At 45.9% G+C, this 19,920-nt stretch overlaps 1 protein-coding gene and 1 non-coding gene across 2 annotated transcripts in view; one reads left to right on the top strand and one right to left on the bottom strand.

The window, feature by feature from the left end:
- The first annotated feature begins 9,350 nt into the window (after positions 1 to 9,350).
- Positions 9,351 to 9,422, top strand: TRNAG-ACC (transfer RNA glycine (anticodon ACC)). Its single transcript has one exon. It is a non-coding gene; the product is annotated as a tRNA-Gly (tRNA).
- Positions 9,423 to 15,496: 6,074 nt separating this feature from the next.
- LOC137571096 (vomeronasal type-2 receptor 26-like) overlaps positions 15,497 to 19,920 on the bottom strand; it is a 39,171-nt gene continuing 34,747 nt past the window's right edge. The window contains exon 5 of the mRNA XM_068279777.1: positions 15,497 to 16,416. Within this exon, the coding sequence (XP_068135878.1) occupies positions 15,497 to 16,416 (920 nt within the window). The remainder of the gene's footprint in view (positions 16,417 to 19,920) is intronic.

Raw genomic sequence — 19,920 nt, 5'->3', positions numbered from 1 at the left:
TGCACGCATTTATGCGCAGCCTCCACGTGATAAGCACAATAGAGACAAGCACGCCTAACTAACCATCGACAGACAAACATGAAACAGAGGACGCGAACGCTTGCTTAACGGTTACCTCACCGAGCCTCCAGCAAGCGTTCGTAGCAGACAAGACAGACACACGAAAACAGGGACAAGCGAGAGATAGGATCCACAGCACTAGCGAAAGTGGCTAGCGCGATCCAGGAGGACAGAACAGAAGGATCCACAGCACTAGCGCAGGATGCCAGTGCGATCCAGGTAGACAGAACAGAGTAGCAGACCAGAAGGATCCACAGCACTAGCGCAAGGCGAGTGCGATCCAGGAAGGCAGAACAGAAGGATCCACAGCACTAGCACAAGGCGAGTGCGATCCAGGAAGACAGAACAGAAGGATCCACAGCACTAGCACAAGGCGAGTGCGATCCAGGAAGACAGAACAGAAGGATCCACAGCACTAGCGCAGGATGCTAGTGCGATCCAGGTACAGATCAGAAGGGGCTACCAGTAACAACCGCTGTTCCGGTTAGCACCCAGACACACAGAACGATTTCCTGTCGACCACCGCTGGGACAGGACAATCGCAACAGACAAACAAAACAGATAAGCAATCCTAACTGCACAAAGGAAACATGCCCAGTGCAGTTTCCAGGGATAACTCTAAGCTGATCTTCAAACAAAGAGCAAGGCTGACACTCCTCCAGGAGTGTTACACAGGACTAAATCCTTATGACCAGCCAAGCATTGTGGGAAACACATAGTACTTATAGTACACGCCTCCAATGAATGTGGCCAGGCAATTTGCATGACAACGTATGCAAATTCCTCAGCAAGCACAAGCTGCAAAACTGACAGAAGCTCTCCTTTCCAGAGTCCTGCAGCATGCAAACCCAAACAATGGTCAAAAAGCTGCCTGCCTGCACAGGCAGCTGAGCAAATCATTACAATAGCGGAGATGCCGCCGCATGGGCAAGTGGCAGGGCGGCCATCTCCGTGTTCCAGCCGGCGGGTTCTGCCGCGCAGCTACATGCTGCTGGTTCACCTGGTCCTTCTAGTGCACACAGATTAAGAGCTACGCGCGTGCCAGGCGACAGGACCTTTATGCAAGTAGAAGGGGAGTCAGCTGATCAGGCCGATCAGCTGACTCCAGCTATGCTCCGGATTGGCTGAGTGACTGGGGTTGTGCTGTGGAGCACTCTGGGTATTTATAGGGCTTGCCTGTCAGTTGCAAGTTGTCTGCTGTTGCGAATGCTAACGTGTGGGTGCTCAGACCCTAGTCAGATCTTACAGTGTGTTAGAACCAGCCGGAGCTGGGAATTCACACTTAGTCAGATTCTGTAGATAGCTTTAAGTACTATTATATTGTTAGACTTGTGTACCATTCTTTAGTCTAGTTCCCAGGTGTAGAAACCAAGAATTTCACACCTAGACTAGGTTATTGCTATATCGCTATTGTACATCTGTTAGTCTAGTTCCCAGGTGTTGAAACCAAGGACTTCACACCTAGACTAGGATTGCTATATTACTACTGTATTATCTGTTATGATCTCTCACTCTCCTGACTACTCTCTTGGTTGCTCGGTACTTCTACCTATCTGTATACTGTTGCGAACTCTGCCTGTACCTGGATACTGAATCAGTCTTCCGCCTCTGTACTGTATCTGTCCGTTCGTTGCTGACCTTGCTTGTCTGACCTTTCTATCCCCACTAGTGGGTCTACCACTAGTAAGGGAAATCTTAAGCGCTGTCACCTAACCCTTAGGTGATCAATCTTACTGTACTATCTGTGACACTTGTTCCTCAGGTGTCTCATAGTTGCAAATAGTGTCTGTTGATCACCTGCCCCTCAAGAGATCATCTTGCAGCACAGTCAGTGGTCCCTGCTCCTCTGGGGTCCACTGGCTGCAGTACAGTCTGGTTCCCTGCGCCTCAGGGAATCCTTGGCTGCAGTACAGTCTTAATCACTCATTCCACCTGTGACCTCACTTGCAGCAGAGTCAGTAGTCCCTGCTCCTCAGGTGTCCACTGGCTGCAGTACTATCTGAATTCCCTGCTCCTCAGGGAATTCTTGGCTGCAGTATAGTCTGTATTCCCTGCTCCTCAGGGAATCCTAGGCTATTGTTTAGTCTTGGTCACCTGCCCTTCAGGTGATCATACTCTCTATCACCGCCAGTGGTCCCTGCTGCTCAGGCGTCCACTGGCTGCAGTGCAGTCTGGATCCCCTGCCCCTCAGGGGATCCTTGGCTGCAATATTGTCTGTGTCTCCCGCTCCTCGGGAGATAACTTCTCTTATTACTGTTGCACCAAACACAATACCACATTAGGTGTCCTGTGTCTAGCTATACTTGTATTATTGGTGATTCTGCAGATCACCACATAACCAGGTATAGCATCTGTATTATTGGTGATACTGCAGATCACCAATAATCAGAAAAATCTGTGTTGCTGACACCAATCGTTACAAATTAACTTTAAATCCTTTAACGAGAATCTGTTATGGAGGACAAGTCTGATGGTGTCTTCCTTGCGATTCACCAGGTTGGTCTCCTCCTCAAGGAGGCGAGTATCTTTTATGGAGAGCAAGTCTGCCATTGTGAGTGATCACAGGTAACGGCTGGGGAATCCTGGTTGTATTCCGGTCCGGAGTTGGAGCCTAAGAAATGGCTACCACCACACATCCAGGCAAGGAAGGCAGCAGGCATGGCATGTCCACCCCGAGGTAGTGACTAGTGTTGGGCGAACACCTAGATGTTCGGGTTCGCGAACGTTCGCCGAACATCGCCGCGATGTTCGGGTGTTCGCGCCGAACTCCGAACATAATGGAAGTCAATGGGGACCCGAACTTTCGTGCTTTGTAAAGCTTCCTTACATGCTACATACCCCAAATTTACAGGGTATGTGCACCTTGGGAGTGGGTACAAGAGGGAAAAAAATATTTGAAAAAGAGTTTATAGTTTTTGAGAAAATTGATTGTAAAGTTTCAAAGGAAAAACTGTCTTTTAAATGTGGAAAATGTCATGTTTCTTTGCACAGGTAACATGCTTTTTGCCGCCATGCAGTCATAAATGTAATACAGAGAAGAGGTTCCAGGAAAAGGGACCGGTAACGCTAACCCAGCACCAGCAGCAGCCCACGTGATGGAACAGGAGGAGGCGCAGGAGGAGAAGGCCACGCTTTCAGGCGCAACTCAGGCCTTGCATGAGGACAAAAAAAATGCGTGCGCAAAGCAATGCAATGAGTAGTTTTCAGGACACAATGGGCTATTCGGAGGAGCTATTCCCACCCCCACAATCTTCTACCTTTGAAAGGTCAATGGAACAGCCACAAATGTTGTGCCCGGATTCACAACCTTTTTCTGTGGAAAATGCACCTCGCACTGAAATGCAAGGCGAGGCCGAGGATGAACATGACGTCAACAACTCAACATGACGCAAAATGGGGGCGGAACAGAAAGCTGCTTTCAATGTTTTGAAGGCCTTAATTGCCTCCGGTGGCCAGTTAGATGCATCATTCATCACACCCAAATCCCAGAGCAATGTGTGCAGGAATTTGAATCGCAGGAGGTGTACCGAGATCATCTGGACAAGTGACCAAGTGACCAAGTGACAAGTGACCAAGTAACAAGTGACAAAGTGAAAAGTGACAAAGTGAAAAGTGACAAAGTGACCAGTGACAAAGTGACAAAGTGACAAAGTGACTGACAAAGTGACAAAATGACAAAGTGACAAGTGACAAGTGACAAAGTGACAAGTGACAAGTGACAAAGTGACAAGTGACAAAGTGACAAGTGACAAAGTGACAAAATGACAAAGTGACAAAGTGACCAGTGACAAAGTGACAAGTGAGAGGTTGTTCTGGGGAGCTCTACTCCACTGCACACAGTCACATATGAGGAGAGGTCTCGTCGGGACTGCTGATCCTCCTCAGCTTGCTCAAAGCCTTGAGGGTTCCTGAAGATCCTCTGCTTGGAGTTCGCCGGGGTTCAGCTTGGTGTCGGGCTCGGCGGCGTCCTCCTCACTCCAACGTGGCAGATCTTCTGTTGAAGGAAAAAAAACAAAACATTTTTTAAAGTCCAGTACCGCTTCTGAAGGACTCACCAAGAGAGGCAGGAGCGCTTCAATCTAGCGCACCATCGCTCGCTGGGTGATGTCCCTCCCTACGCCCTGGAATTCTACGCTGCACATGCTAGCACGCTTTTGCGCAGTGCCGAGGTGCATTCCAGCAGCTAGCTACCAAGCTTCTGTGGATCTGATTGGGCCACCATGTTGGATCTCTGCCAAGTCCTCCAAAATTTTGAGCAATCCACGTTGCTTGTGACTGAGCAGTGACAATTCTACAGTCAGCATTACAATACCACTGCTGTGTTTACTGAAGAAATCAATGTTGAAGATGGAAACCGCTGGCATGATGCAAGTGGGGGAATCTGAAGATGAAAACGATCAGCGTGATGATACCAACATCAGGCAACCTGCCTCAGGAAACGCTGGTCCCAGCTATGACAAAGAACAGGACGAGGAACAGCTGGAGTTGGAGCAGGAATTGGATGCCCCCACTGCCGAGGGACAGAGCGGTGCACGTTGGACTTCCACAATTTAGCGGGAATGGACAGCAGAAGAGGAAGAAAGTGATGCTGGTGACGAATATGGTGCATCACAACAATCACAACGCTCACAAGAACATGAAGACAGAGGAGTCTGGCAGGACTCTCTGGCACACATGGCTCAATTCATGCTAGACTGCATTGAACGCGGCCCGCGCATTATTCACTATTCATTATTATTCATTATTCTGGACAACACCAATTACTGGGTTTATACCCAGTTTATACCAACACAATGTTAAAAAACTGATTGAAGAAAGTGTCAGACAGGTCAAAAATGGAACAATTCCAGCAGGCCCTTGAGGATGGAGACTTTAGAGAGGAGATTGACATCCTCCTCCTTCTCTAGCCAGTTGTACGCCGACAGACTGACTTCAGCAAACCCAGGAGGACCAGGAGGGCAGCAAAGAACACAAGCTGCTGCTAGTGCCGAAAAGGGAATGGTATTGGCAGTGTCCTTGGAGTGGGAACATTTTCTGACACCCATGCAGCAGCCCACAGAACAGCAATCGGGCAGTTCCACGTCCTCCAACACCAATCGCCTGGAGAAGATGGTCAAGGACTACATGTCACATGGCGTAGCTGTGTTGAACAATCCATCTGCAGACAGACGGTGAGTGTGACAGCACAGAAGGACCATGGCAACTCACTCATAGTACCACAGTTTGATAGTGCTGCCCAAAAAATTATATGGATCCGTGGACCCGGGCAGTACTGGGAAGTGGGAACGCAGATTTTAGTACCTAAACACACGATACAACATGTTTTCCGGGGTCGGACTCTGAGGCACATACAGATGGTCCCGGTCATCATCCTCATCATACAACTCTTCTCCTGAGTCTGACCCACCCACCACCTCTGCCACCCCAACATCCCCAGACACAGACCCCTCATCGTCCTCAACATTAACTTGGGATGCTGGCCTGAGCCCGACCTCCTCCTCCACATCAGGCCCCATCATCTCCTCAATGGCAGCCCTCAATAATCGCTCTGGCGCCGGACCGATGGACACAACGTTCTCCTCCGGGGAGGGCTGCTGCTGACCACTGGCTGCTGGGGTGGATGTTATAGCTTGCGTGGGGCGTTGGCTGTTGCTGTTGTTGGGAGTGCTGCTCACAGCGGAGGTCTCTGAGGAACTCATGGTGAGCTCATATAGTGGTTGACGTTGAGTGGAGTATTACTGATCCCAGCAATATACACACTGACTGGCAGAGTACACAATGCTATATAGTGTGCTGGGTGAGCGGTGTACACAGAGTGGCAGTAAACACAATGCTATATTGTGTGGCTGAGCGAGCGGTGTACTACTGTTCCCAGCAGACACAGATTTGCAGTAAACACAATGCTATATAGTGTGCTGGGTGAGCGGTGTACACAGAGTGGCAGTAAACACAATGCTATATAGTGTGGCTGAGCGAGCGGTGTACTACTGTTCCCAGCAGACACAGAGTGGCAGTAAACACAATGCTATATAGTGTGCTGGGTGAGCAGTGTACACAGAGTGGCAGTAAACACAATGCTATATAGTGTGGCTGAGCGAGCGGTGTACTACTGTTCCCAGCAGACACAGAGTGGCAGTAAACACAATGCTATATAGAGTGCTGGGTGAGCGGTGTACACAGAGTGGCAGTAAACACAATGCTATATAGTGTGGCTGAGCGAGCGGTGTACTACTGTCCCCAGCAGACACAGAGTGGCAGTAAACACAATGCTATATAGTGTGGCTGAGCGAGCGGTGTACTACTATTCCCAGCAGACACAAAGTGTCAGTAAACACAATAATGCTATATAGTGTGGCTGAGCGAGGTACACAGAGTGGCAGTAAACAGAATGCTATATAGTGTGGCTGAGCGAGCGGTGTACTACTATTCCCAGCAGACACAGAGTGGCAGTAAACACAATAATGCTATATAGTGTGGCTGAGCGAGGTACACAGAGTGGCAGTAAACAGAATGCTATATAGTGTGGCTGAGCGAGCGGTGTAATACTTTTCCCAGCAGACACAGAGTGGCAGTAAACAGAATGCTATATAGTGTGGCTGAGCGAGCGGTGTACTACTATTCCCAGCAGACACAGAGTGGCAGTAAACACAATAATGCTATATAGTGTGGCTGAGCGAGGTACACAGAGTGGCAGTAAACAAAATGCTATATAGTGTGGCTGAGCGAGCGGTGTACTACTATTCCCAGCAGACACAGAGTGGCAGTAAACACAATAATGCTATATAGTGTGGCTGAGTGAGGTACACAGAAGGCAGTAAACAAAATGCTATATAGTGTGGCTGAGCGAGCGGTGTACTACGATTCCCAGCAGACACAGAGTAGCAGTAAACAGAATGCTATATAGTGTGGCTGAGCGAGCGGTGTACTACTATTCCCAGCAGACACAGAGTGGCAGTAAACACAATAATTCTATATAGTGTGGCTGAGCGAGGTACACAGAGTGGCAGTAAACAGAATGCTATATAGTGTGGCTGAGCGAGCGGTGTACTACTATTCCCAGCAGACACAGAGTGGCAGTAAACACAATAATGCTATATAGTGTGGCTGAGCGAGGTACACAGAGTGGCAGTAAACAGAATGCTATATAGTGTGGCTGAGCGAGCGGTGTACTACTATTCCCAGCAGTGACACAATGACTGGGGGGACCCTGGCTAGCGTGGCTGGAGCGCGAACTACCCTGCCTGCCTATCCAAAGCTAAACCCACAGACAAATGGCGGAGATATGACGTGGTTCGGGTATTTATTTACCCGAACCACGTGACAGTTCGGCCAATCAGAGCGCGTTCGGGTCCGAACCACGTGACCCGTTCGGCCAATCACAGCGCTAGCTGAACGTTCGGGGAACGTTCGGCCATGCGCTCTTAGTTCGGCCATGTGGCCGAACGGTTTGGCCGAACACCATCAGGTGTTCGGCCGAACTCGAACATCACCCGAACAGGGTGATGTTCTGCAGAACCCGAACAGTGGTGAACACTGTTCGCCCAACACTAGTAGTGACCAAAAATAACAATACGGGAGGACTTTCGAGATCCTGCTGCTTTTTAAATGAATTCACTTTAAATCCTTTAACGAGAATCTGTTATGGCGGACAAAGATGACACCACTTGCCTTTCACGAGAATCTGTTCTGGAGGGCAAGTCTGCCATCCATTCAAGTGAAAGGTATGCACTGACTGTCAGGTATAATACAATGTGCAGTCACAGATGCAGTGACACTGCACACTGTATGAATTAAAAAAGCTGTCTATACAACACAAGTGCAGTAATAATGGGTATTACACAATGTGCAGCTGATACAGTTAGTCACTGTATGTGGTGGGCCTGGCTGGCAGTGACACTGCACACTGTATGAATTAAAAAAGCTGTCTATACAACACAAGTGCAGTAATAATGGGTATTACACAATGTGCAGCTGATACAGTTAGTCACTGAATGTGCTGAGCCTGGCTGGCAGTGACACTGCACACAATATGAATTACAAAATCTGCCGCCGCAACCCAAGTGCAGTAATAATGGGTATTGCACAATGTGCAGCTGACACAGGTGTGTGATTGTGATTGGCCAGGGCTGGCACTGGCAGTGGCACACAGTATGAATTATAAAAGCTGTCTATACAACACAAGTGTAGTGACACGCTGTTGCTGGGTGCTATTATAGCAATAACATTCAGCCAGTAGCAAGCTAACAAGCCAAGAGCCTAACTAATCTTTCCCTAGGAGAAACAGTCTGCAGCAGCTCGTCCTAGTCTCACTATTGCAGGCACACGAATGAGTGTAATGGCTGGCGGAGCCTGCCTTATATACAGGGGAGGAGTGGCTCCAGGAGAGAGTATAGCCTAATTGGCTACAATGTGCCTGCTGACTGTGATGTAAAGGGTCAAAGTTGACCCTAATGGAGCATTATGGGGCAAATTGAACTTCCGGGAAAGTCCGCCTTCGCTTGCGAAGGCGAACCAGCCAAAGTTCGCCTGGAACCGTTCGCTGGTGAACCGTTCGGCCCATCTCTAATAATGGTTAGGATAGCAGCCTACCAAACAGTAGGCTTGGCTTTGATTCCTGGCCAATGTATGTGAGTTGGCTTTTGACATCCTACAAATACCTAAGCAAGCTCATTTTTCTCTTGGATATATCATAATGGTACATGCTAAGCTGGCTTCAGCATGTAGCATTGTAGTGTGCTGTGTTGGTGGTATAATGGTTAGGATAGCAGCCTACCAAGCGATAGGCCTGGCTTCGATTCCTGGCCAATATATGTGAGTTGGCTTTTGACATCCTACAAATCCCTAAGCAAGCTCATTTTTCTCTTGGATATATCATAATGGTACATGCTAGGCTGGCTTCAGCATGTAGCATCGTAGTGTGTTGTGTTGGTGGTATAATGGTTAGGATAGCAACCTACCAAGCGATAGGCCTGGTTTTGATTCCCGGCCAATATAAGTGAGTTGGCTTTTGACATCCTACAAATCCCTAAGGAAGCTAATTTTTCTCTTGGATATATCATAATGGTACATGCTAGGCTGGCTTCAGCATGCAGCATTGTAGTGTGTTGTGTTGGTGGTATAATGGTTAGGATAGCAGCCTTCCAAGCGATAGGCCTGGGTTCGATTCCTGTCCAATGTATGTGAGTTGGCTTTTGACATCCTACAAATCCCTAAGGAAGCTATTTTTTCTCTTGGATATATCATAGTGGTACATGCTAGGCTGGCTTCAGCATGTAGCATTGTAGTAATTTGTGTTGGTGGTATAATGGTTAGGATAGCAGCCTACCAAGCTGTAGGCCTGGGTTCGATTCCTAGCCAATGTATGTGAGTTGGCTTTTGACATCCTACAAATTCCTAAGCAAGCTCATTTTTCTCTTGGATATATCATAATGGTACATGCTAGGCTGGCTTCAGCATGTAGCATCGTAGTGTGTTGTGTTGGTGGTATAATGGTTAGGCTAGCAGCCTACCAAACAGTAGGCCTGGTTTCGATTCCTGGCCAATGTATGTGAGTTGGCTTTTGACATCCTACAAATCCCTAAGCAAGCTCATTTTTCTCTTGGATATATCATAATGGTACATGCTAGGCTGGCTTCAGCATGTAGCATTGTAGTGTGTAGTGTTGGTGGTATAATGGTTAGGATAGCAGCCTACAGAGCGGTAAGCCTGGGTTCGATTCCTGGGCAATGTATGTGAGTTGGCTTTTGACAGCCTACAATCCCTAAGCAAGCTCAGTTTTCTCTTGGATATATCATAATGGTACATGCTAGGCTGGCTTCAGCATGTAGTGTTGCTGGTGGTATAGCAGTGAGGAGAGCTGTCTAAGTACCAAGCACAAGACTTGGGTTCGATTCCCAGCCAATGTATGCAAGATGTCTTTTGAAATCCTACAATTCCTTGGAAGACAAGACCCTCCTCCTCTGGAGAAGGAGGAAGAGAAAAAGGACCGAGGGAACAGTCAATAGGCTCTATGGGCTACCATTTAGCATAAAGAAGGTTCCATTTGTGGTTAGTTTATTTTTTCCGCTAGAATCTGGAATTCTGCGGAATTTCTCAAAAATCCAGCGGAATTTTCATAGCGACAGAATTATGCGCTGGCGGAATCCACAAATTCCGGTGGAACGGAATTTGCTCTTTCCGATCATCCCTATATTAGACGGTGGTTTTGCCATCGAATAGTCCCTAGTGGCGATCACCGCCGTGAGACTGATGACGGAGTTACGCTCTGTCATTCAAGCGGGGATGCGCGCGCATTGGTGCGCGGTCCCTTTCTATCCCTATTCCCAGCCACTCTCGCCAATCGGCATGGAGCAGTCGTTAGGCAGTTAAAAGGTAAGAATCACCTACCTCAAATATGACACAAAAATAATTCATTTGGAATAAAAAATATATTTTTTTTTGTCATACTGTTTGTGAGGTAAGTGATTTTTACCCTTTAGACTGATTTTAATATTTGTATAAATTTTGGGGAGCCCCCTCTAACTTCAGTTTACCACGGACTCCCAAGGGTTATTGTGTACTACTTTCTAAATCTCCAACTTTTTCTTGATAATCGCAAATTTACGATGACACAAAAATTTGCATACATTCTCGCAATTATGGCCATATATAATTACGATTTAGACATCAAATGATTTAGTGCAATCCATTTGTAATTTTGTGTAATTTTTGTGTAATTTTGTGCAATTTTGTACCAATTTAAGCAGTTAACAACAATGCCCCCATACACGCTATTGCCACCAAAATTGCTATGTTAAGGAGAATGGTGGGAATAAATGAAAAAAAATAACTAAATAAAAAAGGCTTTGTAGTTTTGTACTTTTTAAAAAAATCGATTATAAAAATGCAAAGGAAAAAGGAGTTTTAAAAGCATTTTTCCTTTGCATTTTTAAAATTGATTTTCTCAAAAACTACAAGGTCTTTTTGACTCGTTCCCACTCTTCTCCATAACAAACGTAGTAATTTTCGGAACAATTGCATATATGGGGGGTTTTGCTATTAACCGCTAAAGTCAGCCCAAAATGACATGAAATTGCAAAATTACGGTTCCTGTTTACATTTACAAACCAAATTAATGACGATTTACCCAAATTTTGCATTCGAATTTTGCATCGAAATTGTGAGTTACGATGCAAAAATTGCAAAATTACCATTACGCTAAATTTGTGCTCATCACTATTGGAAAGCGGCAGAACCAGAGGAAACCTGCACACTCCAGAAGGTGGTTGGACCTGCCACACTGAAAGCTTTTTACTATGGATGCCATTCTACAACCCGGGTGTGGAAGTTTCACACTCATCTGTTAATACACCCTTTCCATGGACTTATTGTACCATGAGTAGAGATGGCCCGAACGGTTCGCTGGCGAACGGTTCCAGGCGAACTTTGGGTGGTCCACGATCGCATGCGAATGCGAACTTTCCCAGAAGTTTAGTTCGCCCCCATAGTGCACCATTATGGTCAACTTTTACCCTCTACATCACAGGCAGCAGGCCCATTGTAGCCAATCAGGCTGCACTATCTCCTGGAGCCACCCCACCCCTTATATAAGGCAGGCAGCACCGGCCATTATAGTCGTTCGTGTCCCTGTAGTAATTAGTGAAGGGAAAGCTGCTGGCAGACTCTCATAGGGAAAGATTAGTTATGCTCTTGTAAGCTTGTTAGCTGGCTGAGTTTTATTCCTAAAATAGCACCCCACAACAGCTCTTTTGAGAGCTAATCTTGTTCTTATGGGTTTTTTTTTCCCCTGCACCTTCCTCCTCCTCCCTCCTCGTCTTTTCTTCCAGGGATTTGTAGGATGTGAAAAGCCAGCTTACATACATTGGCCAGGAATCTGACCCAGGTCAACTGCTTTAAAGGCAGCTATGCTCACCACTATACCACCAACACTACCTGCTGAAGCCAGTCTAGCATGTACCATTGTGATATACCCAAGAGAAAAATGAGCTTGCTTAGAAATTTGTAGGATGTCAAAAGCAACCTCACATACATTGGCCAGGAATCAAACACAGGTCAACTGCTTTGAAGGCAGCTATGTTCACCACTATACCACCAACACTACATGCTGAAGCTAGCCTAGCATGTACCATTGTGATATACCCAAGAGAAAAATGAGCTTGCTTAGGGATTTGTAGGATGTCAAAAGCAACCTCACATACATTGGCCAGGAATCAAGCCCGGGTCAACTGCTTTTAAGGCAGCTATGCTCACCACTATACCACCAACTCTACATGCTGAGACTTCTTGGAGCAGACTTACTTCCTCCCTCCAAAAGACGCACATACATCCCCATAAAATAATTCAACAGCATCTGCATGCACAGTCTCTGTGGCACAATCAGCTGTTAACTGAAAGGTTGGTAGCTCAAGCCCACCCAGGGACAGCCTCGCCTTTTGCATTCAACAGTTGTCCAAAGAGAACCACAAATAGCCATGCAGAATCATCTCTTTATCTCTCTGGGCTTGAACCACCAACCTTTTGGTTAACAGCCGAACACGCTAACTGATTGCACCACAGGGACTGTGCACACAGTTGTTGCTAAATGATTTTATGTGGATGCATGTGTGTCTTGTAGAGGGAGGTAAAAAGTCTGCTCCAAGAAGTATAACGACACTTTAAACAAAAACCATATATATCAAATTTCTACGGTTTCCACAGCCCTGTAAGAGAAAGTGTAATAAGGGCCCTGCCGTAACATAGATATTACGGTAGCTAATGTATGTGAGTTGGCTTTTGACATCCTACAAATCCCTAATCAAGCTCACTTTTCTCTTGGGTATATCACAATGGTACATGCTAGGCTGGCTTCAGCATGTAGTGTTGGTGGTATAGTGGTGAGCATAGCTGCCTTCAAAGCAGTTGACCTGGGTTTTATTCCCGGCCAATGTATGTGAGGTTGCTTTTGGCACCCTACAATTCCATGGAAGACAAGACAAGAGGAGGAGGAGGGATTATACTGCCTGATTGATGTATACACATGCAAGATGTGTGAAAGCACTTAAGGCCTGCAATTTAGCATTCAATGTGATTTCTGCCCTTAAAACGCTGCTTTGCTTTGAATTTTCACCAGGACTTTTAGCATGTATTCCACTCCGCCATGCCCCCCTCCAGGTGTTAGACCCCTTGATACATCTTTTCCATCACTTTTGTGGCTAGTATAATTTTTTCTAGTTTTCCAAGTTTGCCTCCCCATTGAAGTCTATTGCGGCTCGCGACAGTTCGCGCGAACCAAGTTCGCAAACCGAAAATCGGAGGTTCGGGCCATATCTAACCATGGGGGCTTCCTGTTCTCTTCTGCATTTTTACATATTCTGAAGAATCTGTTGACTTTCCAGACCTCCGTGGGGGGGATTATGCATATGATTCTGTCGGCGTACTCTGCCGCAGTGTCACATGATGGGGATTTTGGGCAGTGCAATGCTGTGGGGGCGGGGCATCAGACTGCCAATAGACATCTCAAGTGTAAAACTGGTTGCATCTGAAAGAAGCCAATAGGAGCCAGACTTGAGTCAGAACACCGGATCTGCAATATTGTTCTGGGTCTGTGTTTCACACAGAGGATCAACATAGTAGATAGTCCAACAGCCTTTTTACAGGATTTATGATGGCTGCCTGCAGTTCCCTCTAATTACATTCCCTCAACACTTTGTGAAGGCATTTACCAGCCTGCTAATTGTCTACTTTCCTGCACATAGTCTGGTCAAGTACTTAAAGGATACCCGAAGTGACATGTAACATAATGAGATAGACTTGTGTATGTACAGTGCCTAGCACACAAATAACTATGCTGTGTTCCTTTTTTCTTTCTCTGCATGAAAGAGTTAAATATCAGGTATGTATTCACAATTACAAAAAAGATGGCTCCAAATACTCTTGTTTTGAAAAGTGGAAGAAACAGTGCCAAAAAGGGGAGGGGTAGGGAGAGGGGTGGGAATGGTTTTAGGGTTAAACGGGAGGGGGTTAAAGGGGTGCTGTTAAGGTGGGAGGGTAGGGATGTTTTTCGTAGATTACAACTGGCAAAGTAACCTGTTTTATGTGTGCAGCGGATGTGATTTTCAAATAACCTCTGTAACTATTTTATATCGTTAAGAATATTGTACCACACATAATTTTGATCTCAAGCAAAAACAAGTGAGCTGTACGTCATGTAAAATTCAAAATGCTGTAATCGTATGAAAACTTTTAAAACCAAATAAAACATTTAAAAAAAATATATATCAGGTATGTAAGTGGCTGACTCAGTCCTGACTCAGACAGGAAGTGACTACAGTGTGACCCTCATTGATAGAAAATTCCAACTATAAATCACTTTCCTAGCAGAAAATGGCTTCTGAGAGCAAAAAAGAGGTAAAAAGAGGAATTTCTTATCAGTGAGGGTCACACTGCAGTGTTGCTTGCGAAAATTTGCCTAAGTCATTTTCGCATCGAACATTCCGTTTTCGAATTCGGTGAATTTTTGCGAAAATCTTCAGAAATATTTGCGTTTTCAACCAGCATCAAAAATTGTATGCGGACGCTTATGCGGAAAAATGTCTGCAATAATCCGCATGTAAATTCATTCTATGCGGACGCTTATGCCTTTATGCGGAAAAATGTCCACAATAATACGCAAGAAACTTCTCTGTATGCGGACGCTAATGCCCTTATGTGGAAAAAAATGTCCGCAATAATACACAAGTAGTGTGAAAATAACGGGCATTAGGCGAAAATTAACGCAAAAAAATTCAAAGGAAAATTTGCCTGTCGAAACGAAATTAGGCGAAAATTTAGCAAAAATTCAGCAAAACAAATTTTTTGCATTTTCGCTCATCACTGTCACACTGTAGTCACTTCCTGTCTGAGTCAGGACTGAGACAGCCACTTACATACCTGATATTTAACTCTTTCAGGCAGAAAAAAAAAGGAACACAGCATAGCTATTTGTGTGCTTGGCACTGTACATACCATTGTCTATCTCATCATATCACATGTCACCTCAGGTATCCTTTAAATTCAACCAGCTGAAGGTAGAGGTAGTAGAGGAGCCATCCTTGAAATGACAATATTTATCCGGCTAAAACATTAATACAAATTGTACGTTTCTATCCGAAGCAGAAAAGCACACTCACATTGGTGATAGTGAGGGAGAAGTCAGTGCGGACTCGGAGGTTGATCACCGTTTCGCTCAGTCAAGCATTTCATCAGGACATTGGACCAGACTATGTGAACTAAATAAGGTACTGCAATGTCTGACGAGCACTAACTCTAGTAAAGACTAGTTAGAGTCAGAACAAACCACGATTTCCTGTCTCATTCTAACTTATTATTTTGTTGAACATGCTGCAATTACTTGGTACAAAGATGTACTTTTTAATTTAAAAGTCTATGTAAACTAGCATGGGATTGTGCATTTTGTTTTTTACTTTAGAGTTTGCTTCACCTGTTCTTGCGTCATCAAATTAGACTTAATGTTCAGTTCTGGTCTCAGGAGAATGATGTAACATTTGGGGATGAAGATGCAGCCCAGGAGTCCAGCACTGGAGGCCAAGATGGAGAAGACCTCCACAGCCACCATGTACTTCCCTTTGGTGCTGAGGTAGGCTGGGATGAAGGAGATCCAAACACTGCAGAAGACCAGCATGCCGAAGGTGATGTACTGAGCTTCATTGAAGGCGTCCGGAAGTTTCCTGGCCAAATATGCTACAATAAAGCTCAACACAGCTAAACATCCCATGTAGCCGATCACAGCATAGAAAGCAGTAACAGAGGCCTCGTTACACTGAAATATCATCTTTCCAATTTCTACCTCGGTGTTATATTCCAGATACGGTGGAGAGATGGTCAACCAGAAGATGCAGATCATAACCTCCCCAGAAGAACACACCATCAGAAGAGATACAGAAAAATGTCTACCCAGGCATCTCCTTAGTGTCCAGCCTGGTCTGGTAGCTCTAAAAGCCAAGACAACAGTGACTGTTTTAGAGAAAACCGAAGACACTGAAATGGTACAAAGAACCCCCATAGCCACTTGTCGTAAAAGACAAGACTCCTTGGTGGGAAGTCCAATGAACAGCAGAGGACACAAGAAGGACAAGATCAGTGAGAGGAGAAGGACCATACTGACATTTCGATTATTGGCTTTTACAACAGCTGTCTCTTTGTGTTTGGCAAACAGACCAACCACAACACAAGTCAAGAAACATAGAAAAAGTGCAGCAAGAACAAAACACGATCCAAGTGTATCTCCATAAGATAGGAACACAATAGTCCTTGGAACACACGTGTCTCTTCTCTCATTAGACCAGCTGTACTCCGGGCACTTCAAGCATCTCTCCATATCTACAAAACAAAAACTATCAGTAAAAAATAAAGAAAAAATATTCTTGAGAATTAAAGAAGATCAAAGCAGTGTCATGAGAATATTACATGATGTGCTCCTGCTTCCTCATGCATGCCTGAATGTGCTGCTGCAGTGTCTGATGCAACTACTAGCATATTCCTGTATCCACTCTTACCTGTCTGGACTTTACTTCAGTGTCTCCTACTCCCATACTAACTCCTCTCCAGGCCTGCTGTGTGTTGTATTGTGTACCTCAAGGCTCTGTCCTTGGACCTTTCATCTCCATTTACATTCATGGTCTGGGAAAGTTAGTAAGCTCTTTTGGTTTTCAATATCACCCCAAGCTGATGACACCCAAATCTATTTATCAGCTTCTGACCTATCTACAATCAGGGATGCTCATCCGGATTTAGGGTATCTGAACTACCCAGAAAATCCGAACTTTTTCCGCTATCCGAACTCGGATTCGGATCCTGGATAGCTGTGTAAATACGAATAGCACTATCCGAGTTAACTCAGACATCTATCTGAATTCCGGAATCCGGTCGGATACTTAGGTTGGATATCCAAATCCGGATACGGTAACCATGGAGATGACTCCATGACTTAATTGAGCCAATCAGAGGGCTCCCAGCCTAAGCCCTAGCAACCAATCACAGAAGAGAACCCCGCAAGCCCCTCCTGTACAGTATATAAGGAGGGGTGCTACGATGATAAATCTTATCCTTGCTTGTGACTGCTCACTGAGAGACATCTCCAGTGCTGCTGGCCTAGCAAGTGCTGTATACAGAAATAAACCTAACGTTTTGAGTGCTAAACACCTTCACTAGACTATTGTTCTATTGATTTTTAGTTAGCTAGCTTGTGTAATTGTTTGATTTTATTCAGTGACAGTCAGACTCTGTGCAGCAGCAGCTGCTAGTTAGGTCCTGTGTCTGTGTGTGTGCTGCGCACAGGCCAGGCCTGCTGCTGGCCTGATATTAGCCTTAGCTACAGTATAGGTTAGGGAATTGGATTACTGTGTTATTGTGTAGTTAGTACTGCAGTGCTAGTTAGTTGTTAGAATAGTACTGTGTTAGCTTACTACAGAGTACTGCAGTGCTGCTGTGCTGAGCAGTGTCAGTGTGACAGTTAGACAGTTAGTGTGCACTGTCTTCTACTCTGCTGTCTGTCACTCCGTGCTGATTTTCTTTAAAGTCCAACCCCGATTTTAATAAAGTACAAGTACCCCACATCATCTGGTGACATCATCACATATAAGTTGTACTATGTTTACTGGCACAGGCAGCTGAAGGAGGGGCAGCAAGGCCAAGAGGAGAGGGAGCAACATTGTGGTCACCATCAGCAGTTCTGCCACGTCAGTGTCCATTCTGCCGCTACCCACTGGCCATCCAGCTGTTAGGGGGAGTCACGCTGCAGAGACGCAGCAGCGTGTAGTGGCCATTTTCCAGCTGATGGTGGATGAGCAGGCCACCATCAGCTCTACAACTGAGACCTCCACCCCCACCAGCACTCATGTTCGCAGCAAGTTGGCAGTGGTCAGACTCGGAGCACCAGAACCCCCTCTGCCACTCCTGCCGACAATGAGGCCTGTTCAGCCAGCCAGTCCTCAGTGGCCTCCTCTGCTCCCTCCGCCGCTTTCCTTGCAAGGAAAAAACGCTGCCAGAGACTGTTGGGCAAGTCTTTCCCTGTTGTTGGCAAGAGGGGAACATGAAGTGGCTGGGAATCACTATGCCTGCCTTACCACCCTTTACCACCACCACAACCTCCTGGCTCCTCCTGATTGTTAACTATTACTAACTAAGCCGCCTGGTTCAAAAATTTTTTACAGCCGTGGTACCAACGGTAGGTGCCACAGACTTAGTACAATCTCTTGCATGCTCATGGCACATGTTACACCTGCTGCTGCTGCATTGCCCTGCTCCTGCTGCCTGTGCTGCTCCCACCACTGCTGCTGTGCTAATACCACCTATATTTAACCCAAAACACAATTGCTGTGTAATTTTTTTGAGGTGTCTGGGCTGAAAACTGTCATGTCCCAGTTGTGTGGTTGGACTTTGGACACAATGTGAGCTGCATGACCGCTGTCTGGAACCTAGTCCTGATGTTAATTTACAGCCATTTTTTGTTGTATTTTACCTCCCCACATAATCAATTGGTGTTTCTCTTAAAAAAAAAAAAAAAAAAAAAAAAAAACATGATGCTTCATGCATCATTTACTTTAAAAAAACGTTTTGGAAGCAATTCAAAGGCCACTTCCGGTTTTCTATACAGATATCCAAATTAATTTGGGTTTACCCGGATAATGGGTTCGGATATCAGATTCTATTTGGATACCAGAACGTTCAGATTCGGATATCCGATTCAGATCTGGATTTCTAGCTATCCGGATCCGAATCAATTCGGATTTTAAAAAGGGGTATCCGAGCATCCCTGTGTAAAGAATAGCGGAGATGCCGCCGCATGGGCAAGCGGCATCGTGGCCATCTCCACGTTCCAGCCGGCGGCTTCTGCCACACAGCAACATGCTGCTGGTTCGCCTGGTCCTTCTAGTGCACACAGATTGAGAGCTACGCGCGCGTTAGGTGACAGGACCTTTATGCAAGTAAAAGGGGAGCTAATCAAGCCGGTCAGCTGACTCCAGCTATGCTCCGGATTGGCTGAGTGACTGGGGCGGCACTGTGGAGCGCTCTGGGTATTTATAGGACTTGCCTGTCTGTTGCAAGTTGTCTGCTGTTGTGAATGCTTACGTGTGAGCGCTCAGACCCTAGTCAGATCTTACAGTGTGTTAGAACCAGCCGGAGCTGGGAATTCACACTGAGTCAGATTCCGTTGATAGCTTTAAGTACTATTGTATTGTAAGACTTGTGTACAATTCTTTAGTCTAGTTCCCAGGTGTTGAAACCAAGGACTTCACACCTAGACTAGGATATTGCTATATTGCTACTGTTCATCTGTTAGTCTAGTTCCCAGGTGTTGAAACCAAGGACTTCACACCTAGACTAGGATATTGCTATATTGCTACTGTTCATCTGTTTGTCTAGTTCCCAGGTGTTGAAACCAAGGACTTCACACCTAGACTAGGATATTGCTATATTACTACTGTTTATCTGCTATGATATCTCACCTTTCTGACTACTCTCTTGCTTACTGATTCGGTACTTCTGCCTATCTGATAACTGTTGCCAACACTGCCTGTAACTGGATACTGAATCAGTCTTCTGCCTCTGTACTATATCTGTCCGTTCGTTGCTGACCTTGCTTGTCTAACCTTTCTGCCCTCACTAGTGGGTCTTGCCACTAGTGAGGGAATTCTTTAGGGCTGTCACCTCACCCTTAGGTGATCAGCCTTGCTGTACTGTCTGCGACACTTGCTCCTCAGGTGCCTGTTAGCTGCAAGCAAAGTCTGTTGATCACCTGCTCCTCAGGAGATCATCTTGCAGCACAGTCAGTGGCTCCTGCTCCTCCGGAGTCCACTGGCTGCAGTACAGTCCGATTCCCTT

The sequence above is a fragment of the Hyperolius riggenbachi genome, chromosome 4 (assembly GCF_040937935.1).
Source record: "Hyperolius riggenbachi isolate aHypRig1 chromosome 4, aHypRig1.pri, whole genome shotgun sequence".
NCBI classification, from domain to species: Eukaryota; Metazoa; Chordata; class Amphibia; order Anura; family Hyperoliidae; genus Hyperolius; species Hyperolius riggenbachi.
Note: the sequence above shows the minus strand (reverse complement) of the source record. Positions and strands in the feature narration are given on the sequence as shown.